This window comes from Panthera leo, chromosome C2, assembly GCF_018350215.1.
Source record: "Panthera leo isolate Ple1 chromosome C2, P.leo_Ple1_pat1.1, whole genome shotgun sequence".
Lineage (NCBI taxonomy): Eukaryota > Metazoa > Chordata > Mammalia > Carnivora > Felidae > Panthera > Panthera leo.
Genome location: NC_056687.1, coordinates 82,161,587 through 82,189,181, shown reverse-complemented (window position 1 = coordinate 82,189,181; position 27,595 = coordinate 82,161,587). Strand labels below are relative to the sequence as shown.

At 43.3% G+C, this 27,595-nt stretch overlaps 1 protein-coding gene across 8 annotated transcripts in view; it reads left to right on the top strand.

Annotated features, from left to right (window-relative positions):
- Window positions 1-26,364, top strand: part of VPS8 (VPS8 subunit of CORVET complex) — a 251,146-nt gene extending 224,782 nt beyond the window's left edge. For 7 of the 8 annotated variants that reach the window (XM_042902959.1, XM_042902958.1, XM_042902961.1 and 4 more), the window contains 2 exons: window positions 22,718-22,798; window positions 25,648-26,364. In XM_042902959.1, coding sequence (XP_042758893.1) covers window positions 22,718-22,798; window positions 25,648-25,797 — 231 coding nt within the window. In that variant the 3' untranslated portion in view covers window positions 25,798-26,364. Of the gene's footprint in view, window positions 1-11,428; window positions 11,510-22,717; window positions 22,799-25,647 lie in introns of all 8 variants that reach the window. The other variant, XM_042902965.1, reaches the window with a different exon arrangement.
- The last annotated feature ends 1,231 nt before the right edge of the window (window positions 26,365-27,595 follow it).

Below are 27,595 nucleotides of genomic sequence, written 5' to 3'. Positions count from 1 at the left end.
TGGGTGGCTCAGTCAGTTAAGCATTAGACTCTTGATTGCGGCTCAAGTCATGATCATGCCGTTTATAAGAATGAGCCCCATGTCTGACTCTGCCAGAATGGAGCCTGCTTGGGTTCTCTCTCTCCCTCTCTCTCTCTGCTCCTCCTCTGCTCTAAACAAACAAACAAACAAACAAACTTGAAAAAAAAAGAAGAAAAAGAAAACCACATCCTAAGGCAGGACGTTCCATCTTTGAAAGTTCTTCCTTATTCTGGGTGACACCTTGCTACCCTTTGATCCTGGCCCTGCCTCTAGAAGCCATCAAAAAGATGTCTAAGTCCTTTTTTAGATAGCAACCATCCCAGTGCTTTATGTAATTGAAATCATGACTCCCCAGCCCCTAGTCTTCTCCTGTCAAGGCACAACATTCATAGTTCTGTTCCTTACTCACCTCTACCCTGTCATACCTCATCTCCAGCCATCACCAAGGTGCTTCAGGAGGTCGATTTAGAGCAGAATGAGATCATCACTTTCCTCATTCTAGGCTCTATGAATGAAACCAGAAGCATATTATCTTTTTTAGCAGCCATTATATTGATCGCAAACTCCTGAATCTGTTCACACATGGTACTGATCCCATCCTATGTAACTCCTGTTGGTTTGTAGAGCCAAGTGCAAGACTCTTATTGTTTCAGTTTATCCCTTTGGGGATCACGTGTTTTCATTCCATGTCACTGATAAAATATTTGTATAAAACAAAGCCAAGGGTAGAGACCTAGATAGTATTATTTATTAGTCACCATGCTATGTTAATTAAGAGTTAATGGGTGTGATTTTTCTGCTTCTAATATGACACTCCATCATGAACAGTTGACAAGATTGTTTTCACTGAATGGAGTCAGATCATAAGAGTTTCTTTTCTCCCAATGGGATTGTATTTGAGACTGTGTCAGGGCCAATGGTGGTTCTTTACTCCATCTTTGTACCCTCTCAGTGTATGGAAGTGAACTCCCTTATCAAAAGAAATAATGTCATCATGTCCGCCATCTCCTTGGAATTTTGGACCCTACTGAAGTTAAGAGTATTGATCGAGTTACAAATGGGCCTTTCCCTTCCAACAGTGTTTCCAGATGAAGCTTTTAGGAATTTCCTACAATACGTGGCAGGTGTCTTTTTTTCTCTTCAGTATATTTGACAGAGCAACTAACAGCCTATTATCTTGCATTAAAACAACTCAGTAGGCCATTCTTAATTGCACTGTGCTGAATGATCATCCATTTGTAAAGGTCATAGAGTCCAGACAGCAGAGCTTTGCAGAGTTTGAGCTGCTCTGATGTATGTGTTGTTCTTGAGTGTCCAATAGACTGTTACCATAGAATATAGCTTTCTGTCTGGACTGCTGTTCCGAATCAATGAATGTGCCATCCCTGAGAGCTTATACTCCTTTCATGTAATATCAGAACACGGGTTGAGTATGTTCAAGAAACAGTGAGAAATCATTGGTTAAAGTAGAAGGAAAGGAAAAGATGCAGATGAAATGTAAGCTGGTCCTTACTACAGTCTGTTCTATCAAAAGCCACTGCCCTGGGTCTTTTGTGTTTTGTTGTTTTCTGCACTTATTCTAGGGGCATTCTAGTTGCAATTACATTGGCTCTTCCCCTGTGCCATAAATAAGCCATAGCTCCCTGTTTTGTAGTGAAATATCTACTAATGGTAGATATTATTTCAGATACAGCATATTTTTAAAAGGAGAGTCTCCTCTCTATATGCTTAAGTCACATCACTTTTTCATTTATTGACTCAGTTTATATGGCACTAAATGGGACAGTCCATGTCTGTCTCTGGCAACTTCATAGCAATATAAAATAAAATTATACAGAAATGTCTTTGCATTCCTTGGAAGAAAGAAATTCTCCAGTTACAGTGCCCTCTATCTGCATTCACTGAGCTCCCAGAGGCTTTCTATGCTTCCCAGTTACCTCCACAGTGTCTTCATCCCCAGTCAGTGTGTACCTCCACTGTTCCAAAAGTCTTCATCGACCCCACAGTCTCTGTCTTCTGGGGCTCCAGTTCATTCTCCACCTCTTTTAATGCTTGGAAAACTTCAGTGGTGCCCCATCGCTAACAAAGTTAAGTCTAAATTGGTTTAGATTGACAGCGCCAGCTTTTGATGCAACACCAGCCCACATATCTTAATCTTCTTTTCTTTCTTCTTTAATCAAAGGAAATTTCTCATGGTTTCCTAAACATAACCAATACCATGTCCATATATCTACTCTTCCTTGCCTTTTCATAATCTGGTATGTCCTTCCTTCTCTCCCCTCTTAGGTAATACTTTGTTTTTAGCCTCCAGTTCAAGTTCTGCTTCATTCATTCAAAAAATATGTATTGGGGGTGCCCAATCAGTTGAGCACCCAACTCTTCATTTCAACTTAGGTCATGATCCCAGGGTTGTGGGTTCGAGTCCTGTGTTGGGCTCTCTGCTGAGCATGGAGCCTGCTTAAGATTCTTTCTCTCTCCCCCTCTGCCCCTCTCCCCTGCTCCCGCTCATGTTCCAGCTCTCTCTCTCTCTCCCTCTCTAAAAAAGCAAAACAAAAAACCAAAAAATATGTATTGGGCACTTACTATGTAGCAAGCATTGGTCTAAGTGCCAGGGATCCTGTAGGAAACAAGACCAGTCTCTGCCTTCACAGAGCTCCCATTCTGGTGGCAGGGGGTAGATATTAAACAAATGAAGATATGATATGATATGATATGATATGATATGATATGATATGATATGAAGATATGAAGGTATCTCAGATTTTGATAAGGCTATGGAAGAAAAGCATGATGAGGGAGATGAAAAGGATATTGCTGTTTTATACAGAGTGGTCATGGAATGTTGATAGGTCATATTTTCTGTCTAAAAACTGTGAAGTTACAGTCGATGTGAACATGAGAGGAAAGAGCATTCCAAGCAGAAGGAACAGCAAATGCAGAGGTCTTGAAGCAGGAGAATTCCTGGTGTGTCCCAGGAATAATGGGCCACTGTGCATGGGCACGCAGCCTGGTGGGTGTGGTGGTGAACACTCTTGGAGGTTCTCTTCATCCTTGTTTTCTAGTTCACTGAGAGAATAGAAATCTGTGGAAATAATTGAGAATGTAGGGGGGGGGGTGAGAAATGTTGGAGGTTTGAAGAGAGAGGTCAAGATATGAACTAAGCACCTGGCATAGTGGTGGAGTGCGTAGACTAGGGAAGTCTCAGGCCACTTGCATTTCAGAGTCATGAATTAAATGGCTTTGAACCGATCCCCTCCTACTCTGAATTCTTGCAGCAGTCATTGCCCCTTCTTCATTTGGCACTTGGCGTGCACTTTCTTCTATTACAGGTTTGGTGTCTGGACTAAGTTTCTAACTTGTGATTTGTTGTTTTTCGTAAATGTTATACCTCACCTGGCTCCTCTGCTGCTTTAGGCAGCTTTCAATATGCACACAGCAGAAAAGGACAAAAATGAACAGTTGAAGGTGTCAAAAAAATAATGAAAATATATCTGAGTAGAATTCAGTAATAGCTTAATGTATTTGGGGAGGAGGAATCTTGAATGAAACTTTGTGAAATATCCAATACCTAAAACACATTTTATTGAAATTGGAAAATCTTCACAGCATTCCTGTAACATTACAGTGAAACCCACATTTGCATTGCCTCAATTTTTGCCCCTCACATTCACCTTGATTCCCAGGGAAAATGTTTTATATGTACTCAGGATAGTGATTCCTTACAATTTACACTGTCGTGTCAGAAATATTTGGTAAGGACTACAGTGGTTGCCATGAAACTTACTGAGAAGAGCATGTGCAGAGGCCTGTGTGCTGGGAGTAAATGTCTGGCACAGTTTACTCACAGGCCCCTAGGAGTCCTGGACAGGCACTATAGGACCCAAGAATCTCCTGAGCCAAAGTGCAAGTTCATCCCACAAAGGGATCTGTAAGGACTTTCCTCCTCGAGAAGTTTTTATTGATTGTTACTTGAAAAATGTCCATGATGATCACATTGTATATTTTTTTCTTTCAGCTCATGTTAAAATGCTGTTCCACTGTCTCATGATTTGCATTGTTTCTAATAAGTCATTGGCAGTAATTCTTACTGTTATCTTCTTTTGGTTGCAATGACACCTTCTTTTCCCATCTTTCAGGAGAATGAGAAGTTCTCCTTCCCTTCGCTGCTGGGAGTTTTAGCAACTGATAGCTATCAGCTCTTCCTTCTCTAGGAATTGTCCTCAGCTAAAGACATCTACCTTGCCAACAATGACAGCCTCTCTGCCTGAGAGCAGCCAGCATCTGATGACTAGTCATTGAAGACTTAAAAAGGGCAGAACCCCCTTAATTAATTAATGCAGGATAGTTCAAGGCCATCTTAGCTCCAGAGCTCTCCTTGGGATCACCTGAGGGCCTCTGTGGTAATCGCATCGCAATAGAACTTCTCCCTATGCCTAGTTCTGCTTCCTTTACTTCTCCGTAGGTTTCCATTCCAAGTAAGTAAGAACTTACCCACCAGTAAGTTCTGGCACACAGATCTCCACTTCAGAGTCTTTTTTCCAGAGAAGCCAACCAATAACACCTTGTGTGTTTATAATGCATCTTTTTCCCCATCTTTTGTATCTTTTGTATTTTTTGCTTTGTCTTTTGTTTTCATCAGTGGTATGACTAGGTGTGGTTTTGTGTTCTTTCTTGGTGTTCATTAAATATATTGGATCTGTATGTTTATGATTTTCATCAGATTTGGAAAACAGTTGGCTGTTATTTCTTTGAATATATTTTCTGCCCCAAGATCTCTTTTTCTCAACCTGTAATTACATGTATGTTAGTGTAATGTTCCACAGGTCATTGGCACTTTTTTCATTATTTTTACCTTATTTTTTGTCTGCTTAAATTGAATAGTTTCTGTTGTCTTCAGATTCACAGATCTTCTCTTCTGCATTATCAAATCTGCTGTCTAGATCATCCGCTCAGTTTTTCATATTACATATTACACTTGTCTTTCTACAATTTCCATTTTATTATTTTGTCTTCCTTCACTTATGGTTTAACTTACTTTTTTTTTCTAGCCTCCTAAGGTGGAGACTTAGGTCATTAATATTAAGCCTTTCTTGTTACCCAATATGAAATTTTTAAGCTATAAATTTCTGTGTAAGCACTACTTAAGCTCCATCCAACAAATTTTGCTAATGTTGTATTTTCATTAGAACTCACCTTGAAGTATTTTCTAATTTACTTTGTGATTTATTTCTCTCACTTATTGGTTACTTAATTTCTAATATTTGAGGCGTCTTTGGATATCTTGTTAAGAATTTCTACTTTAATTCTGTTGCGGTCAGAGAGCATGCCCTGTATGATATAATTCTTTGGAAAGTCACTGAGACTTTTTTATGGGCAAGCATACATTCTACCTAACTGAACATTATTTGTGCACTTGAAACAAACTGTAATATGCAGTTGTTGGGTATAATTCCTGTAAATGTTAAGTGAAGGCAGTTGTTAGTATTACTCAGATCTTCTGTATGCTTATTGGTTTTTTTTTTTTTATCTAGTTATCTTATTAACTACTGACTGAGAATGTTAAAAATCTCCAACTATGACTATTGATTTGTCTGTCTTTAGTTCTTCCTTACCTCTAGTAATACTCCTTGTATCAAAATCTATTCTCTATACATAAGCCATTCAAGCTTTCATGTGATTCATGTTTTGATTATATATCTTTTTCCATCCTTTAGCTGTTTATTTTTGTTTTGGATTAAAGTGCATCTCTTGAAAACAGTATATAATTGGGTCTTGCTTTTTTTTTTTTTATTTTTTGAGAGAGAGAGAGAAAGCAAGAGAGAGTATGAACAGGGGAGGGGCAGAGGGAGAGGAAAAGAGAGAGAATCTCAAGCAGGCTTCATGCCTAACGTGGAGCCCAATGCAGGGCTCAATCTCTGTGACAACATGACCTGAGCCAAAATCAAAAGTCAGACACTTAACCAACTGAGCCACCCAGGCACCCCTATAAAACAGATATTTTAAATTCCTTGTTTGCTAATTCAGTACCTCTGTCCTCTCTGAGTCTGTTTTTATCAATTGCTTTCCTGGCTATAAATCATGTTTTCCTACTACACGTATCTAGAAACTTTTGATTGTGTGGTTGGCATTGTGAATGCAGTGTTGTTGAGCATCTGGATTTTGTTGTCTTCCTTCAGAGACTTCTGAGTTGTGTTCAGGCAGGTCTAGAATACCCCTGCATCTTGATGGTCTCATTGGATACCCAGAGTGTTTTTCAAGGTCCTTGCACTCTGCCTGGTTAGTATTCCCATATCTTCTAGGACTTTGCAACCTCTAGAATCTCCATTTAACTCATAGCTCTCTAGCACCTGTTCTCTGCAAGGCTTCTGGAGTCTTGCCCATATATGTGCAGTTGAGTATCAGGCCATAAACTTCAGAGGACTCCTATATAGATTTTTAGCTCAGCTCAATTTCAACTCAGCTTCCTCCTCTTCAAATTTACCTAATTCCTATCCCCAAACTCCTATTTCCTCAGCTCAGCAAGACTTCCATGGTCTCCTTAGGTTCTCCCTCCCTGTGCCACAACCCAGAAAGTGTCTCCAGATAGAATTCCAGGGAAATCATGGGACTCACTTTGAATGTTTCTCTTCTGTCAATGATTATAGTCCTTTTCCGCCTTTTGTCCAAAGTTAGAAAACAACAGGTATATGTATTTTGGCTGGTTTTATATTATTATGGGAGAGCTAGGCTAGTTCAGTACTGTTACTTTATAATGGCAAGATTTGGAAATCTCTGCAGTTTGGGGGGAGATTTTTAAGGTACAGTAAACAATAACTTAATTTATTAATTTCACTCAGTTTCCATATTATCACTCCACTTCCTGCCCTTTTCCTCCCAACAACCAAGTTCTACAGAGAGAAATGGTCCAAAAGCTTTTCTCTCTTTTCACCAGTGAATTGACATCTAAACTAGGTAGAGTACAACCACAGTGCATCAGTGCTCTTTTTTTTTTTTTTGATTTGTAATTACATTGTGAACTTTTATTGGGTTTTGCTAATTTCAGGGTTAAATGTGCTTTTCCATATGATTCTATATTCCTCTTGTTAGGTAATCATTTTTTAGGTCTATCTAGTTAAGATAGGCAGGAATACTAGAACTGAAAATGTTCCAGCAATCATGGCTCTGATAGAAAATCATTAAGGACCCTGCCCTCAGAAGAGCTCTTTGTCATAATTGCTATCCCACAGTGACATCCATCAAGATAATTGTTCACCTTTCTTCTTAAGTAGGCAACAGTTAGATAATCAAAGGGTAGCAGGCCTTAATTACATATATGAAGTGAATGATTTCCCTGTTTCTCTCTTTTTTTTAAAAAAAGGTCAATGATAAGACAAAGGAGGATTTCTGATTAGCATTAGAAAAATGCCACTCCAAATGAAATATGACCTTTTGTAGCAATGTGGATGGAACTGGAGAGCGTTATGCTAAGTGAAATAAGTCATATAGAGAAAGTGTTTTCACTCTTATGTGGATCCTGAGAAACTTAACAGAAGACCATGGGGGAGGGGAAGAAAAAAAAAAAGAGAGGGAGGGAGGCAAACCATAAGAGACTCTTAAAAACTGAGAACAAACTGAGGGTTGATGGGGGATGGGAGGGAGAGGAGGGTGGATGATGGGTATTGAGGAGGACACCTGTTGGGATGAGCACTGGGTGTTGTATGGAAACCAATTTGACAATAAATTTCATATTAAAAAAAAAAGGAAAAGAAAAATTCCACTCCACTAAGAATCTTTCTTTTAACTCTACTTACCATAAAAATAAATCTTACTAGACTTTTTTTATTTTTTAATTTTTTTAATTTTTTTTTAATTTTTTATCATTAAAAAATTTATCAATTTTTTTATTGCCACATACTGGAAACTAGGTAAATATCCAAATATAGGAGATCAAATAAATAAATCATGGCCCATATACACAATGAAGTACTATATACAACTTAAAAAAAAAAAAAAGGAAATAACATCTCTGTAACATAAAATTATTTTCAAGGTATATTGTTAAGTAAAAAAAAGCAAAACGCAAAAGAGTAGTATACTATGCTACCTTTTCTGTAAGAAAGAGGAAATAAAAATATGCATGTATATGCAAATTTTTTTAAAGAATAAACAGGAAGGATAAGCCAAAAACATTTGACAGGCAATGAAACAGAGAGAAATCTTCTGCATTTCAGAAAGCTGGGGACTCAGCTTCTGAGAGATGTCTGAAAACTTGCCAATATTCAGATACTAAGCTCTCCAGACAAGAGAATCCTGACACCACCTTCAATATATTTGAAGTCAATGGTGAAATGAAATTAACTAAGCAACAATAAAGCCCTTACTGGACTTTTTTTAGATCTTCCTCTGCTGACAAAAAGGAAAGACCACAGTACACCATGAAGCAAGAACCTGAGTTTGCACAGGACAGTTCTCTCAGGAAGGAAGGAGGTGGGGGTCCTAGCCCAGTTGTCAACCATTTTATTTCCCAGTATTGCCTTTTTTTATTTCTGCTTATAATGCTACATCACACCAGGGGCAGCAACACCCAAGCAGTTCTTCTTTAATGTGTTTGGGAATTTGAGTTTCCCATGCCCGTGAGGCATTTAAACTAAGATGACCAAACTTTTGTAATAATTGTAATAATTATAATAATCCCTGTCAAGATAATTGACAGATTTTAATGAATTTGACCCAGGAGTGATACTAGTTATTTAAAGTTTAAAACTACATTCTGCAGTTGTCTAAAACTTTTTAAAAGTCCATTTTTTTTTAGGTATAATGAGATTTTCAGTTTTTGCCACGGCAGATTTCCCCAGGTTGTTGCCTTTTAAAGCACGTTAGGCAAGGAGTAGGCAAGCATGAACAGGTAGAATGTTCAGGTATCGGAGACTTTAAACCCAAGTGGGGACAATAATTTTTGTGAGGAAGCAAAAAGGATAGACAAGCCAAACAAAACTTATCACGTTCCTTTATTTAATGACGCAGCATGACATGGTGCTAGTGTTATGAGTCATTCCACCAAGGATCCTGATGGGTATTCAGGTAAATGCACTCCCAGCACACCGAGCAGCTGAGATGGTCCATGGGAAGTCCATAACACCTCATACATACATAGCACCTTACATTTGTCACCAACATGTGTATAGTGGGTTATAGGTCATCAGGAGGTAATTTAACATGTGCCTTACAAGCTGTAATTTTTGACATGTCTGAACCTCAGTTTCCTCACATGTAAATTAGAGACAGTAAGGTCTACCTCATTGGGCTAATGTATGCATTAAACATGAAAGCAGCTAGAGTAAGGCCAGAGACTAAAGAGATGACAGAAAATGTGTTTTCTCCATTTCCCCCTCCCCACTTTGATCCCTACAAGAGCCTCATGAGGTAGGCTATGCAGATATTTTCTCTGTTTTATAAACGAGATATTCTAACATCAGGGATATCAACACAACTAGTTAGTGTCAGAGCCAAGTTCAGAATTTCTTCTGTAATTGCAGAAAATGTTCATGAGCACCTAGTGTGTGTACAAAACTGCCTTCTCATTGTGTGTTGTGTGTGAGATCTGTCACTGAAGAATTTAGATTGTTTTTTTAAATTCCACTATAATTAACATACAGTGTTGTATTAGTTTCAAGTGAACAGTTCTATACATAGCATTCATCGTGATAAGTGTACTCTTAATCCCCTCACCTATTTCACCCCCTGCTCCCCAACCACTTCCCCTCTGGTAACCATCAGTTTGCTCTCTATAGCTAAGAGTCTGTTTTTTGGTTTGTCTCTCTTTTTCTTTGTCCATTTGTTTTGTTTCTTAAATTTCATATATGAGTGAAATCAGATGTTATTTGTCTTTCTCTGACTTACTTCACTTAGCACTGTACCCACTAGATCCATCAGTGTTGCAAATGGCAAGATTTCATTCTTTTTTTTATGGCTGGATATTATTCTGTTACATATACACACCATATCTTTATCCATTCATCTATCAGTGGGCACTTGGGTTGCTTCCATAATTTGGCTATTGTAAATAATACTGTGGTAAACATAGGGGTGCATATATCTTTTTCAATTAGTGTTTTTATATTCTTTGGGTAAATACCCAGCAGTGGATCATATGGTAATTCTATTTTTAATATTTTGAGGAACCTCCATACTTTTTTCCACAGTGGCTGCACCAGTTTGCATTCCCACCAGCAGTGCTCAAGGGTTCCCTTTTCTTCACATCCTCACCAATATTTGTTTCATGAGTTGTTTACTTCAGTGATTCTAATAGGTGTGAGGTGATCTCTCATTGTGGTTTTGATTTGCATTTCCCTGATGAGGAGTGTTGTTAAGCATCTTTTCATGTCTGTTGGCTCTCTGGATGTCTTCTTTGGAAAAATATTTGTTCGTGTCTTCTGTCCATTTTTTAATTATTTGAGGTTTTGTGTTGAGTTGTATAAATTCTTTATGTATTTTGGATACTAACCCTTTATCAGATATGTCATTTGCAGAGTCTTCTCCCACTCTGCAAGTTGTGTTTTAGTTTTGTTGATTATTTCCTTTGCTGTGCAGAAGGAAATTATTTGATGTAGTCCCAATAGCTTTTTGTTTGTTTGTTGGTTTCCCTTCCCTGAGAAGACCTATCTAGAAAAACATTGCTATGGTCAATATCAGAGAAATTACTGTCTGTCCTTTCTTCTAGGAATTTTATGGTTTCAGGCTCACATTTAGGTCTTTCATCCATTTTGATTTTGTTGTCGTGTATGGTGTAAGAAAGTGGTCCAGTTTCATTCTTTTGCATGTTGCTGTCCAGTTTTGTAAACACAATTTCTTGAAGAGAGTGTATTTTTCCCACTGCATATCCCTGCCTCCTTTGTCAGAGATTAACAGACCATATAATCATGGGTTTATTTCTTGGCTCTCTATTCTGTTTTACTGATCCCTGTATCTGTTTTTGTGCCAATACCATATTGTTTTGATTACTACAGCTTTGTAGATATACTACAAAAAATCTGGGATTGTGATGCCTCCAGTTTTGTTCTCCTTTTTAAAGACTGCTCTGGGGGTGGGGGATCTTTTCTGGTTCCATACAAATTTTAGGATAATTTGTTCTAAAAACTTAGCTTAGTTCTTAATATTGTCAGCTTTCACTGGTCTTCTGCAGCTTACTTCTCCAAAATGTATTTTTAAGCGTGACGCTAATCATTGTAGCTCATTTCATCAGCTGCTCTCCGTCCTGGTTCTTTTATTAAGACTTCGTAGGCCCAGTTTCCTTAACTAGAAAGCAGAATCATGAAAAATCCCAGAAAGAGGTCAGAGGCCATCAGTGTTTTAAGAGCATGGCATTGGCATATTGATCCCCAGTTGGTCCTACTCTGCTCCTGACATCACCTTTTGTGTCCCTTGAAAGGGACTGTCCCACCTCTTCCAGACTGATGCCAAGAGCAAGGCAAATGAAAGAAACTTCTGGAATTGGACTGCCCAAATTCAGGTGTGAGTTCCACCACCAACCACAGTGACCTCAGGCACAGCGCTGCACCCCAGGACCTTACTTGCTTTACCTGTAAAATAAGGATAAAGTACTGGCCTCATAGGGTTTTTGTGGTGATTAAGTGAGATAATACATGCACAGTATTTGGAACAGTGGCAGACAGTAGTGATTGCTCCATAACTTAGCTGCTGTAGTAGTGGTTATTGGTACTCCTTTCATATCCTAGCTGACTTAATCCAGCATTTTTTCGTACTGCTGAGAAGTCACTATGTTGTTTCTTTTTTTTATTGTTTTATTATTATTTTTTTATTGTCATGCTGAGATCCAGCAGACCAGCAGGAGAGGGGCAGAGGGTGTGAGAGCGAGAATCCTAAGCAGCCTCCATGCTCAGCACAGAGCCTAAACACAGGGCTTAATCCATGACCTTGGGATTGTGACTTGAGCCAAAATCAAGAGTTGGGTACTCAACCAAATGAGCCACCCAGGTGCCCCTGTGTTGTTTCTCTTTAACTGTAGTATTAAAGGTTTTGGGTTTTTATGGGTATTTTCTAGTCAGATATTCATAATTTCCATCTCCCACCTGACGCACTCTCTGCCCGAGAGCTGCTCATTCTAGAGCAAGGTATGGTTACTACTCTATGTGAAATCTCCTTAAGAGAGATTCTGCCAGGTGTTTCCCTCCTCTCTCCATTCAGCTCAGCAACACACGTGCTTATTTTATTATTTCGTTACCTAGTTCATTATTAATTGTGACCTATTGAGAGTGTTGTGACATTAGGAAATAAAGATGAGTGAGAGGTGAGGGTTCTGTCTGGAGCAAACTGTGCTGGGGATGGGAATTTTAAGGGTGTTTCCTTTCCTGTTTGCAGGGAGAAAGGAAATGTGGCTTCACTCATATGTATTTCTGAGGCCAGGGTTTCATTGCAGGCAAAATATTAAGGACCTCTAGTTTGAAACAGCTTAGGTTGTAGCAAAAGTCTGACTGAAGCCTCTAACAGATAGAAAGATTTAAAAGCGAGGCCAATAGCAGGCAGGGAGGGGGAGAAGTGAGAAAATACGATTCTCATTCCACGCGTCCTACTCCACCTCCAGCTCCACCCCTACCAGCACGTTACAAAAATGCCAGAAGTTTCCTGGAATGCAGGAAAGACAAATAATTTGTTCCAGAATAATATCCAGCATCCCACATCTCTGGTAAACTAGGTTTGGCCTGCTTGTGTGCTAGTGTGGGAAGATGCTTAGGAGAAGAAATGTTGGGGTTTTGATTTCATGACCTTAATTATTGTAGAGATTCTGTGACTGCCCTGGCTTCATGTGTGATTTGAAAGCCTTTGTATCCAGGATCCCTAGTATTATGTTATCCCCATTCCTAGGAATCCAGCCTTCAGGGCGACAGTGGATCATGGCGGCTTTCCTATAGTGAAGCTTGATGCTCTAGTTAAGTCTGTGGATTCCTGAAAGTCTTAGGTTGTTTTCCTTCCTTCCAGCTGAAGTAATTAATAGCTCTCATTTCTACCCCATGTGAGTCATTGAGCCTCTGACATGTGCTGGCACACTATCTTAGCCCAGTGTCCTTCTGCCCAGGGCTTTCCTCCATCATCGGGACCTCATTTTCCACCAGATGTACTTTAACACTGAGTGTTACAAGGTCATTTCCAGGGCTGTCGCCGTTTATCCCTCTCATGTTTAGCTGCAGTTTAATTTTCAGCTTTTGTCACTATATTACATGGGAAGAAAGAAATGTGCTCTGGCAGATAGCATCAAATGTGTTTTTCTTTCTCTTCCAATTGGAAAATCATAATCAGTCCTCTGCTGGGGGGTTAGATGGTCTGGGAACACTGGGAAGGGTGCTTTGTGTTTATAGATTTGCCATACTGGGATCGAATTCAAATCTGCTTGCTCCCACTTTGATTTTGTGCATGACAGTGATTTGGCAAATCACATTCTCTGTACAGCATCTTAGACTAAATCTGTTATTCCTCTTCAAGGCTGTCTTGGGTCTTTGTGACAGTGTCTCTAATGCCTGTAGTTGGTTTCCCTAGTTTGTATATAATTGTGCAGTAAAAGCCACGAGTAATTTCAAGAAGAATGTGTATTCTTCTGCTTTAGAATGAAATATTCTAAATGTATCTGTTAAGTCCATCTGGTCCAGTGTGTCATTCAAAGCCTAGATTCCTTGTTGGTTTTCTGCTTAGATGATCTGTCCATTGCTATAAGTGGGGTATTAAAGTCTCCTGTTATCGTATTATTATCAGTAAGTTTCTTTATGTTTGTTACTAATTGATTTATATATTTGGGTGCTCCTAAGTTGGCGTAGATATTTACAATTGTTAGATCTTCTTGATGGATAGACCCCTTAATTATGATGTAACGCCCTTCTTCATCTCTTGTTACAGTCTTTATTTTCAAATCTGGTTGTCTGATATAAGTATAGTTACTCCGGCTCTCTTTTGCTGTCCCTTGGCATGATAGATGGCTCTCCATCCCTTCACTTTGAATCTGCAGGTGTTTTTAGGTCTAAAATGAGTCTCTTGTCGTCAGCATCTAGATGGATCTTGGGGTTTTTTGTTTTTGTTTTATTCTGATACCCTATGTCTTTTGATTGAAGCATTTAGTCCATTTCCATGATTGAAAGATATGAATTTAGTGCCATCGTGTTGGAGTTGGTGTTTCTGGTGATGTCCTCTGGTCCCTTGTAGTCTTTGCTGCTTTGGTCTTCTTTTTTTTTTTTTCCTCCACTCAGAGTCCCCCTTAAAATTACTTGCAGGTCTGGTTTAGTTGTCATGAACTCCTTTCGTTTTGTCTGGGAAACTCTTTATCTCTTCTGTTCCCAATGACAGCCTTGCTGGATAAGAATCTTGGCTGCATATTTTTCCCCATTCAGCACATTGAATATTTCCTGCCACTCTTCCTGGCCTGCCAAGTTTCAGTGGACAGGTGTGCTGCTGACCTTACGTGTCTACCCGTGTAGGTTCAGGACCTTCTGTCCCTAGCTGCTTTCAGAATTCTCTCCTTATCTTTGTGTTTTGCTATGATATGTCATGGTGCTGGCCTGTTTTTGTTGATTTTGAGGGGGGTCTCTGTGCCCAGTTTCCTTCTCCAGATTAGGGAAGTTCTCAGCTATGATTTGTTCAAATAAAACTTCTGCCCCTTTTACTTGCTCTTCTTCAGGACTCCTTTGATAACAGATACAGTTTCATTTCATGGAATCACTTAGTTGCTCTAACTCTCTCCTCGTGCTCTAGTTATTTCTCTTCACTCTTTTTTTCAGCTTTCTTATTTTCCATAATTTTATCTTCTGTTTCACCTATTCTCTCCTCTGCTTCCTCCTCATTCTCACTGTATCCAGTTTATTTTGCATCTCAGTTATAGCATTTTTTGTTTCATCCTGACTAGTTCTTAGGCCTTTCGTCTCTTGCAGCAAGGGTCTCTCTGGTGTCTTTTATGCTGTTTTCAAACCTAGCCACTTGTCTCACGACTGTTGTTCTAAATCCTTGTTCAGATATATTGCTTACATCTGTTTTGAGTGCGTCCCTGGCTGTGATTTCTTCTTGACCTTTCTTTTGGGGGAGAATTCCTCCGTCTTGTCATTTTGACTAAGTTTCTATCTTGTGTGTGTTTTAAAAGCTTGCCTGTTTCCTGCACCTGAGCATACTGCTGTATCAAAAAGGGGTCGTACACTGTCCGGGGCCTGCCTGGCACTTCAGGAAGTGTTTCTGGTGTATGCTGTGTGCACTCTGCTGTTGCGTTTTGGCTGCCCTTTCCCACTGCTCAGTCCTCTGCAGACCTCCTCCTTGCTTGCCATGAAGAGTGTTTGGACCTTTTACTAGGTGTGCTTTGATTTGTTTGTTAAAACAATCCTGGAAAAAAGCAGGGGAGCCAGATCCCAAAAAAGGAGAAAAGGGAAGAGAACAAAAACAAAACAGAATCAAAAACCATAAGGCTGATTCCAAAGACAAAGACAAGGAAAAAAAAGAAAAGAAAAAAGAAAAAGGAAAAAAAGCCTGATCCAAAAAAAAAAAAAAAAAAAAAGAAAAGGAATTGAAAAAAACAAACAAGAAACTCTGAGCTTGATTCCAAAAGAAAAGAAGAAGGAAGAACAAAAGAAAAAAGAACTGTCAGTGTCATTTTGAGGCACGATTTTCAGTGCACTTAGGGCATAGGGAATGCTGCCCATGCTGGTCTTTGGAGGAGAGGTCCCCTGTGCTGGCTCAGAGTCCTTCTTGCCCCAGTAAATGAACAGTTGTCAGGCACGGGTTGGGGGGAGGGTGTTTGGTGTAAGTAGGTCCCACCTTCACTGGGGCCACTGTGGTGTTCTCTGAGGTCCCACCATGTTGGTATTGGGGGAAAATGGCACCACCCCAGTCTCTCATCCTGGACCGACCGAGGATCTCAACCCCTGCTGTCAGGCCCCCCTCACAAAGTAGCAAGGGCACTTAGCTTGCCCTGTGCCACAGATCTCCTGTGTTTTTTCTTTGACGTGTGGCTGGGATTCAAAACCCAGCCTTAAAGGAGCCGGCACCACATGGATCCTCCCCCATCCTCCAGAGTAGAGGCTCTCCCCCCTACTGATGAAAGGCCTTTGGCTGGCACCTACAGGGTCTTTTATCCTAGGGGAGACAAAAACCCTCTTCCAAAAGTACTCTAGGAAGGGGAATGTTTTTTCCCAGTGTGCCCCAGAGAGCTCTACACCACCCTATGCTATGCTCTCTAGGCCAGCTCCCTCCTGCCCAGGAGCACATGCCAAGGCTCCATTCTGGAAAAAGTCACGCACTTCCAAAACCTTGGATTTTGAGCTCCAAACGCTGTTTGCAAAAAAGATCCGGGACACTCAGTACTTCTCGCTGCCCAGTCTGTGGTTCAGAGAGGTTTTCCTCCTGTGTGAATCCAATGCTGCACTTTCTCAACCCTTTTCTTTTTTCTTTCCCTTTTGTCTCTCCACGGAAGAGTTCCCTCCACTCTGCGGCAACGCTGTTTTTTCTCCCCCATTCGTATCCACACACCGTGCACCTGCCACCTGTCTCCCTCCAACCGTAGAGATCCTTCTGCCACTCTGCAGATCAGTTTCCTGGGTGTTCAAGTGGTCTGACCTCAAAACAGCTCTGTTTGAAGGACAAGGAAAGCCCAGGGTCCCCGTGTTTCTCCACCATCTTAACTCCTCCTTTGCCATGAGTAATTTCAGTAAATGTTACTTACTTACTTACTTACTTGAAACCTTTGTGCCCTAAATGCTTATTATCTCATGGTAATCTCTCCCTGGTGGTAGAGAGTGGCCCCTGGTGACCTTGCCTCTTGATCAGAATATAGACCCGGGGGGAGTGCCATGACCTGCTCAAGTTATGTAAGGGGCTGTGACAGAATTAGAGCTCAGGGCTCCTGAGTCCCAGCCCATTGTTCTTTCCCCCAGGCTCTTCTCCTGGGCGTATAGATGACACAGTTGCAGTAATCGCTGCCGTTTATTGAACATCAAATAGGCACCAGGCCCACATGTTACCTCCGGTCCTCACAACAGTTCTGCAATGTAGAGTTTACAGATAATGACAGAGACTGAGAAAAGCTAAATAAGTTGGCCAGAGGCCCTCGGCTAGTTGTTGCAGAATCCTGATGGAGCCCAGGTCTGCCAGAGTCCGTGCCTGTGTTCCTGCTGCACTGCAGAGGGCTTGAGAAAGCTCCTGTGAGCATGTGACTGAGAGAAATGCTTGCTTGCCCTTCCTGTCCCTTCCTGCATCTCACCCGCAGGCAATTATTTCACACGTGCTCTGTGCCAAATCCAGTGCGGGTGCTGGTAGGCAGGAGAAGACAGAGGCCCCGTCCTTGGGGAGCTCTCCTTTTTGTAAAGCTTTCCCCCCACTCCCTCTCTTTGACACCCCTTCCTTTGCCACCTTTGCCACTTTGGACTGCACTGCGCTCTATGTCTGCTTTCTTTCCCTTTCATTGGCCACATTAGGAGGAGGTGTGCACGACCAGACTCCCGTGTTAGACTGACTCTGGGTGTGGTGGTGCATGCAGGGCCCTTGTGTGCCTCGTCTAATAAATAACCCCAAATGAGAACTTACAGCTCCCTGGGCATTTCCCAAGTGCTGTATGCATCACTTCCCAATCCCAGCCACCTTCTGTGGCACAGCTATTAGCTTATCCCACATTACAAAAGAAAAACGAAAAAACCAACCAGCTCAGAACAGGTAACCTGCCTACGAGTGTAGTCTGGTGGCTGGCGATGTCAGGTTTGGGCTTAGGCAGATGGCTTCAGTGTGTAGGCTCTTAACCACCAGCCACACATGGGGAGCAGGCCCGGTCTCCCCTCCACAGGCCACAGTCACACCAAGTGGAAGGTCTGCCCTCGAAAGTACTAAGGCAACAACAGAAAGAGGCTTTTAACTACAAGTCCCCACTTGCTTGGTAAATTTTCCTACCTCTTAAAAGGGTTGATACCTATATTTTTGATATTTTAAAAATAATCCTTGCTCCGAAAGCGAATTAAATAAAATGAAATTGACGTCTTCTCTGAGATATAGGGCAGATATGCCAGAAATCACAAAAAATCTTTACAGGTCCCGAGTTCTTGAAACAGGAAGACGAGGGTCAGTGATTTCACACTGGACCAGGAGAGCCAAGCGACTGTGGGTTCAGACACCTAAACTGGACAGTTCCAAATAGACCAGGGTATGTGGTTGTTCAGCAGCGGTTTCTTGAGCGTTTGCTGGATATGGAGCATGGGGGACAGAAGAGTGACCAAGACACCGCGCTGGTGTTCAGGTAGCTCACGGTCTAACAGAATCACATCACAGTGTGACGTAACGGTTCTGCAGGGTTCACACGGAAGCTGATCGGTCGACACGACTGGGGCGCATGGAGGAGGCGTTCCGGAGAGCGTGCCGACCTGACACTTCCATGTCTCATGTGCAAGGGTGTAATCTGGGCCCAAAAATGTTTCAATAGCAGGGACGTCCTGTTGGTTTATGTAGACGATGTGAGAGCATGTTGCAAACGAGCCCTGCCCTGGCGAATAAGCAGAGCTTGAGAGGCTGCTGAGGCACAATAACAACCATATATTATTTTATCAGCAGTGGAGAAGGTGAAATCTTTTTGCGGGGTTTTCATGCCCCACAGATGCTGGGACGTTAGGCTCTTCTTGTTCATCTTTGTGCCTCAGGCCTGATAATAGTAGGGACTCCAGAGATACTTGTTAAACCGTAGAAATGGGTCTTCCGCTCACGAGGCCTGGAGGTGATAGGGCAGGAGCCTGCATAGCCAGGGCACAAATCAGCTAAACGGGTCTTCAGCGCACAAGCTGCCATCCCAGAGGCCCTGTCCCTCTTCTCATCGTCTCCCCATCCCACTCTTCAAGCCTGCACCAGGAAAAAGAGTACAGAAATGCTTGCCTCAGTGATTGACTAGTCATTTCCTGAATGCTTCCTTTTTAAAAATACTGTCTTATTCTAGGAAGGCCTTTAAATCAGGTGAACGTCTACTAGGTCCCGGGCACGTCTACAACCAGCTCTCCCATTTTGCCTCAAATGACTTGCCTTCACTTTACCGCAGTGACAGCGTTATGGCCCAGGCAAGAACAGGGCGTCTCCAACCTGCAGTGACTTTGCTTCCAGGGGTTCCGGGGAAGCCCCAGCAGTCACTCCTTAGTTCAGTCTCTGGTTGTCCAGGATGATGGCTTGCATTGTAAGATAGAACCTATAATCCTCAGTTATTTCACACCCGTGGAACAACTGCATTTTTCAGTTTCTGAAAGATGCCATTGTTGGAAACTCCTTCTTTTGGTATTTCCAAGGAGTTTAAGGGCCTCGAGGAGAAGGCCCTGACAAGCCACCACTGCACACTGATCTGGGCATGTCATATTGTTGGAAATTCTGAGTGTTTATGTGTTCTCCTAGCAAAGGAGAACTAGAGTTTTGTTTTTGTTTTTGTTTTCAAAATCATGGTTATTTTATTGAAGTGTTTCACCATTTGGAGTTCTAAGGCTAAAATAGGACTGGGGTGCCTGGGTGGCTGAGTCAGTTAAGCATGTGGACTCTTGGTTTCAGCTCAGGTGACCCTCTGCATTGAGCTAACCTACCAGAGCAGTGCCTGCTCGGGATTCTCTGCCCCTTCCCCCCCCCACCCTTTCTCAAAAGAACCTGAACTAGGACTTAATGTAGAATAAAGGAGGTTAAGGCATTCACAGATGTCAGAGGGAAAACCAGTCCTTGGTTTCCCAAGATTTCCCATGGACGAAAGGCTGTGCAAACACTCCATGAGAACAGAGAAATGGCTGTGGGGGGAGCCAGTGTGCAGGAGGGATGGCAGGGCTGGAGGCCGCAGCTCAGGTCCACAACAGCAGGCTGGGAAGAAGTCAGTACATTCACCAAAAACCACTTGCTTTCCAGGCTCTAGGATGCTGAGGATTTCCTCAGACAAGGGGAGAACTAGGGTTAATAAGGTAAAGGCCCTGTTTATGGACCTTAATTGGTTCTGAAATTTTTATTCATATTAGGCAAGTCTCCTAGCCTTCTCTTCCTCAGTTTACACAGTCGTGAGCACTTATTTAGTAAAATAGGTGTAGGGCTTGCAGTTCCATAAGATTCAAAATAAAGCATGTGGCAGGAACATCCTTATTAAATAATTTTCTTATAATATCCAAGGGTTGGTAAGGTGCGTGTGTGAACCTAGTAAGTGTTGAAAACCAACATCCCTAGTCTGAGTGCATTAGAAAAAAAGAAATGCTAATTGAGTGGTTGATTTGGTACAGTTGAATCAATGGGGGGCAAAATACTCGTAACCCGAGAGCCTCCTGTTACCACAGGACTCAGGACGGGATGTCTCTGGCTGCCCTGAACTGTTTTTGGAGTACAGATTAGCACCTGGGCCCAGAAGTGCAGACTGACACTAGCTAGACTAGCTAGCAGTCTCAGCACTCCGGGGGGTGGGGTGGGGGGAGGAGATATGCTAGAAACCCAGAATCGCAGACCCCACCCCAAACCTGCTAACCAGACCTCTCAGTGATTATTATGCATCTTAAAATCTGAGAGGTACTGGCTCATAACACATGAGCTGGACCATCATTTTTGACTTTTGCACTTTCTGCCTCAGTGAGCAAACTCCCAGAGGCTGGAGCCATTTATTCTGTGCCTGGAATAGACTCTTCTGCCACATAGTATTTCCTGGGGGGCAGCGGGGGTGGTGAAAGCATGATTCTGTTTTTAGCAGTGGCATTTTCTACTTATGACTTGACCCGGCCTTCACTTTCCGGCCTCAATGATTTGAGTTGGTTCCAAAATACATCCATAAATGAAGTAAATAAATGAGGAAATTAGATTAAAAAAAAAAAAAACTATGTGATTGAAGAATAATATAAAACTGGGTTGTAATTGCATACATAAATGTGTGCCACCAAGTCCTCAGCAGTTGCTAGTCTATGCAGCTGACTCTTTAGCCCTGCGTTCCCTAGTGATAAAAGCAGAAAAGAAAATACAATTATTAGCAAGTCTGGGTCCAGTACAGCTCTCCTCAGTGCAGAGTCTGATGGGACTTTTTTCAGTGGATCGCTGTAAGTGGCCTGTACCATCCACACTTTTGTAGCAAGTACAATAGTACATTTCATGAGTTTTTTTTCTTACAATATCCCTTCAAGGCAAAGGACTGTTTTATAAAAATACTTCTATAAGGGGAGACCTTTTCTGGCTCTTGCCGCTTGATCATATGCAAACTTGACATTTTAATCTTCTTTTTAATTAACTTGCCTTGCCCCTCACCATCACCCCCACCTCCCAACACCCTCCTCAGTCTACTGCTGACTTGTTTCTGGGTGGGCCTTCCTAGTTAAACCTTATTACAGAATAACCAGGGAATAAGCACAGGTGAAATGGGGGTGGCTGGTCCCTTGTCATATGGACTGTGGCAGTGGCAAGCCCACAGCTGAGGTTTTGAATGGCTAATAAAAGGCACGTATCACCCTTGTCCTTAACCCACCCTGCTCCCCAGTTTATGCCAGTAATACTAAAGGGATTCAGGAAACCAGGTGGCAAAACCATGTTTTTCGTTGTTAAGTGTCTCAAAGATAATTATATTTTTTTCTTGTTTTGCTTTGTTGGAGCTAGGTGTATAGTCTTTCTTAGACTTACAGATCGTCTTTAGCTTGGATCTCCCCTGCGTATTTTACCTGGTGTTTGTCAGAAGTGTAACACTCCACACACTTTATCTCCAAAAATACGATATTTTTCCTACAAGAGCATCTGACTATTGATATCGACTCAGGTCATAATCTGACTGTCATGAGATTGAGCCTGTGCCAGGCTCTGCACTCAGTGCTAAGCCTGCTTGGGATTGTTTCTCTCCCTCTCTCTCTACCTCTCCCCCACTTGAAGGTACGCTTTCTCTCTCTCATTTTTTTTTCTGTTTGTTTATTTTTGAGAGAGAGAAAGAGCACAAGCAGGCAAAGCGCAGAGAGAGATGGAGACACTGAACCTGAAGCAGGCTCCAGGCTCTGAGCTGTCAGCACAGAGCCCTATGTGGGGGCTCGAACCCACAAACCATGAGATCATGACCTGAACCAAAGTCGGTTGCTTAACCAACTGAGCCACCCAGGTACCCCTTTAAAAATAAATAAAAAGTGTCAAGGCAAGTTTAAACGTTCTCATTAGAGAATGATCTCTCCATGTGTCTGGCAGACTCAGAGACATGGAACAGAATGAAAAACAGAGCCTCCATGGGTCCACTGTTTTCTTTCAGGCTGTTTTGGATCATACCGCCCCTCCCAGGATTTCCACTGAGCCACCTTGTCCTCAGCCATCCCCACACCACTGACAGCATCACAAGAACTAAGTGTTACTTTGGGGCCACAACTGTGGGATTCCAGAAGCGCATGAGGTGTGAGCCTCCTCACTGACAGCTGCTCTCTGGACCGAAAACGAGATCCTTTTCACCCAGATAGGGGCTGAAGCAGTAACATAGTTCCACCCTAGGCCAGCATGAGTGATTTCAAGGGTACTCTTGCTTCCATTCTCTCTGAGCTCTTAGTACGTTTCCCCCCCAAAGATAGTAAAAATATTGAGGAGGAAAAGATGCGCCCAATTCTAATCAATGTTCAGTAAAATCTGTTTGCTGGTGGCATGGGTTTCCTCTGAAAAAGCACAAAGGAAGACCGTATTCTGTTTCAGCATTGGCCACGTGCAGAGGCCGCCCATGGGTTTTGTTTACCTTATCTTTTCTAATTTACAGGCAGCCTCAGAACCTGTTCTGGACCCACAGCAAATCCAAGCGTTTGATCAACTTTGCCGTCTCTACCGAGGAAGTTCCCGGGTAATGTTTATGTAGTGGTTTAGACTTGTATTTCCCTATTTATAGATACTGTTTGGGAAATGCAGTGTCCTCAGGTCCTCCCGCTGCCTCTTCAGTTTGGAACCCTGGTTAAGGCCATGTGGAGCCCCAGCCCCAGGGAGCATTCTGGATTTAGCAGAGGATACAGAGGCAGTGGGAACTGCAGTGGAGACTAGGAAGATTGGTCTTCATTCCAAAGGCCCTGGGCTCAAACTCTGAGTACCTGTGTAGAACTGTAGAAGAGAACAGACTGGAAGAGCTGCTAGCAGTCATGCCCCAGCGTCTGTCTGGGTGCCCCACAGGCCCGTCCCAGGTGTGCTCAGTAACTTTCTCAGCCTGTCCTTCCTTGCCTACTGCCTATCTCCAGGTGGCCTGTCCAGTCACCCAGAGCAGAAACCCCACAACAGCCCTTTCCCCCAGAGATCGGGTAGGCATCTTTTTTTTTCCTCCTCTGTATTTCTTCCCTTCCCCTCCCCTCCAAACTGTCACTCACAGAGGCCGCTGCAGACCTTCTGTCCTTGCTCCATGCCTCTGTCTGGGTGCTCACTCCAGACCCCAATGTCTTGTTACCCTCTTGTTTAAACACTTTCCTGGACCTCTGTAACCTGAAGGTGGAGTCCAGATTACCACCTTCTCCATTCCCCAAGTCATACCTAAATTCCTGTTCGGCCAGATTTGTTCTCTGAGCTTATCCTGAGCTTGCACAGACTGTGTGTCTTTTAGGCCTGGACTCCCTTCTCCCACCCTGCTCTTATGCAGATGCCTGCTGGGTGGCTTGGTAGCCCAGAGGAAAACTTGTGTTCCTTCTTTGAGAGTTGGTTTTTATCCCAGGGGACTTCTCCAGGGGTCTCCTGAATGTGGTCCAGCAGCTTTATTGAACTGGCATCACCTGTGTCCCTTCTCAGCCTCAGCCAAGCTCTGCCCCAGGAGTTGGTTTTCTGGGCCTTCTCAGCAAGGTCCACGGCTTCAAACTGTTGAGCCATTTTTCAGGACTCCTTGATTCCAGATCACAAAGTTACAGAAGTAGAACACAGAAATGTCTTCTCTTAGGAAATAGAAAATATCTTTGTGGTTGATCTTTCTACCTCACAGTGTCTGAATGTGAAAGAACTTTGAGTTTATGTAACATCTGTCGCCCGTTCTGTTCCCAGCACTGTACAGAATTGTTCTTGCGGAGAACTTCACAGGCCGATGGGCAGCTGAGAGGGTTGTAGAGGATAAGAAGTGGCACGAGATGGGGCTCGAGCAGAGCGAGGGACATCTCTCTGCAACCTGCTTGACCAGCAGTGCATACACTTGAGCAAGTGTACCTCCTGTGTGTCCTTAGCTGAGTGACTTGGAGCTTCTGAGCCACTGCTGTGAATTGGGCCCCACACGTGTCACTGGATTGCTTTAGATGAATTGGCACTTTGAACTTAGAGGTCCTTTGGGTGTCTCTCCAGTTACCATAATCCTGGTAGTAAGTTTTCAACAAAAGTGACAAAGGAGACAGGCGAGTCTTGTGCCATTAGTGCTTGGATGGAGAGAGAACCCCTTGCCAGGATCAGAGAACAGCTGCTGGGTCAGCCAGAAGACCGGGTTCCTGGCAGGGTAGGTGAGTAGGGAGCAGGTGATAGACGAGTTACCTCTAGGGAAGGCACAACTGTCAGTGGCTCAGCTGAGCAGAACTTGCCACATGGACCTGAGTTTGAATCCCACACTACCTTTTGCCACTCACCACAGAGTAACTTGGGGCAAGTGAATTTAACTCTTGGGGCTCTGGGTTTTTTACCCAGAGGGCTGTGGAAGATTAGAAATAGTACACATGTGGGGGCGCCTAGGTGGCTCAGTTGGTTAATTCTTCATTCTTGCTCAGGTCATGATCTCATGGTTTGTGGGATCGAGCCCCATGTTGGGCTCTGCCCTGACTGTGCAGAGCCTGCTCGGGAGTCTCTCTCTTCCCCTCCACCACTCACGCACATGCTCGTTGTCTCTCAAAATACCGTATTTTTTAATGTTTATATAAGTTTTTAAAAAAACAGTACATATGTAAAGGACCTGGCACAGTGCCTGGCACCTAGAAGGCACTCATTACAGTTACCTTGGACTATCAGAAGTACCTGTGGACTTTGGGTCCAGAACCTGACAGACTTTGATGGTTCACTCCTCACAGCTGCCCTGTCCAGGTGAAGGACTTTGGGTGTAAAATTTGTCTCTTCTGTGACCATGAGGGCCAGGCTGTCTGCTCCCTACTTTTGCAGAAAGCCTTTGAGGTAAAAGGGATGGCCCTCAGAGTGACAGTCTGGCTTCCCAGTGGGTTGGTATTAACCTTACCTAATCTTTCGGAACAGAGCCACTAACAGAGCGTTTTGCTGGTGTCATTGGTGGAAGCAGGACTCTAAGAGGACAGGTAGAGTCCCTGAATTTAAAGTGGCAGCTGGACACTTGGAGCTATACAGGTTGCAAAGGAGAGGTCAGAGGCAGAGTGTGGAACAAGCTCTGCTGAGAACCTCAGCTCAGGGCGTGTGTGCGGAGAGGGCGGCAGGGTCCTGTGCTAGCCAGGGTGGGAGTGCTCAGAGCAAGGGAGGTTCGGAATGAGACGTCCCCAGTGCAGCTCATCATTATTAAAGGAGGAAATATGGGCCCTGAAAGTGAAATGAACTTGCCCGAAGTCACATTACTTGTTTGTGAGATGCAACCCTGGGGTCTATACCCTGCAGCACAGTGCTGTCCCTTGTGTATTCGAGGCCAAGGAACTGAGGACCCTCCACTCTGTTCCACACCCCCTGCCAAACCCACCCACGTTGTCTTCCCCTACTCACCTTGGTTGATGTGTGTCCCCTCCTTTGCAGCTGGCCCTCCTTACAGAACTCTCCCAGAATCGCAGCAGCGACAGCTACAGGCCGTTCAGTGGCTCCCAGAGTGGCCCTGCTTTCAACAGCATCTTCCAGAATGAGAACTTCCAGCTGCAGCTCATTCCCCCACCTGTGACTGAGGACTGAGGCCTGGCACTGAAGACCAGAGACCATCCTAATGCAGCCAGGGAGGGACCCCCTCTCTAACTGGCTTGGCCCCTCCGTCTGCCCCCTTCTGAGCAGAGGTTCCGAGGGGGACATCTATGCCTGGGCCTTTCTTCCTGCCCCTCATTCCCCGGGGAGACTCCCTGTCTCTTCCAAGATGTTGCTGCAGCATCAGGTCACCAGACCAGTTGATTTTGTTTTGTTAAGCAAAGGAATGTCCCATACTTTTGTCCAGCTTTTTAAGAAAGTACGTTTTGCCAGTTGGGACGTTTTCCAGTTTCCCTGAAGCTTAGAGAATAGGTGGGACTCAGGCAGATGGCATTCAGGAGTCTGTCCTGCCTCATCCCCTCTAGCTGCTGGGTAACCTGGAAGGACTTCAACTTCTGCTGCTGTTGGGAAAAGAGAACAGGGGTTGCAAGGCCACAGGATAACTGGAACCTGCACTGTGGGGGGAGGTGGGGGCATCTCCCTTTTGATGCATATATGGCAAAACCCATTTGAGTGTAAGATTTGCCCTCTCTGACAATAAATGCCTCTGTGTTTAAGTTCTGCAGGCCTTCTGGCTGGCTGTCTAGCTCTCAGTCTAAGTCACGAAGGACATTCAGAACCCTTGTTGCCACAATTCGTTTTATTAATCCAAAGTCAGGGACCCTGATTGTGGCAACCCTGCCTTTATTCACATGATCAGCTCCATCACAGGCTCCATTCAGAGTGGCCCAGCCACCCAAGTGCTCCTATGGCAGCGAGTAGGTGAGCCAGAGCAGTATTTTTCCATTCCTTGGCCCTGGGACTCTGGACATCCTTGAACCAACAGGTCACAACTGCAGAGACCAGGTTTCCACCTCACAGGTCGAGGTGCTCCTTTCATCTGTTCACTCAGGGATCAACACTGGCTTACACTAACCAAGCCCACAGGAAATAGATACATAAACTAGAAGCAAATATGTTGACTTTGAATAGAAAATCGATCCTGCCATGTGCTGTGATCCTGAGCAGATCACTTCTCTAAGCTTCGACTTTAACAAAGCCATTGTGAAGACTGAATGAGACAATCCATGTTAACATTTAGCACTGTGTGGGCACATGGCAGATGCCCCCAAAATGTGAGTTTAGCTTTCATTATGGAACTCCTCCCAAGACCTGGCTGCACAGGCAGCTAGCTGCCTCGTGATGGGGATGTGAAAGGAGGTCAAATTGGGGGAGGTGGTTGAGCATTAAGTGGTCACCAATTGGATGCTGGTTACAGTTACAGGACATAGTCTCAACCCTATTTTACAGATAAAAAAGCTGAGACCCACACGATAAACAATCGTTATTACAAGGCAACACACTCAAGAAATGGCAGAACAGAGTTGGTCTCAAGATGGCAGTGTAACAAGACCCTGAATTCACCTCCTTCCACAGACCAACAAATCTACAACTACATATGGAATAATGCCCTCTGAAAGGAACCTGAAAATTGGATGACCAAAGCCTCCACGACAAAGGCTGAAAGGGTAACATCAGGATGGGAAGGAGGAGACACAGAGATGGGGACTTGCCAGGGGCGAAAACACATCAGCCATGGGGAAGCACAACTAGGAGGGATCTCAAAGGTATGGAACTTTTCCCTGAGGAGTGATGGATTTGAGCTCTACATCAGGCACCCCAAACCTTAGATCCTCCACAGGAGAGATGAGCTCCCAAAACACCAGGTTTTGAAAACTCAATGAGGATTATGTTCAGGAAAACTATAAAACTGTAGAGAATGGAAAACCCACTCTTAAAGGGCTGAGTTGCA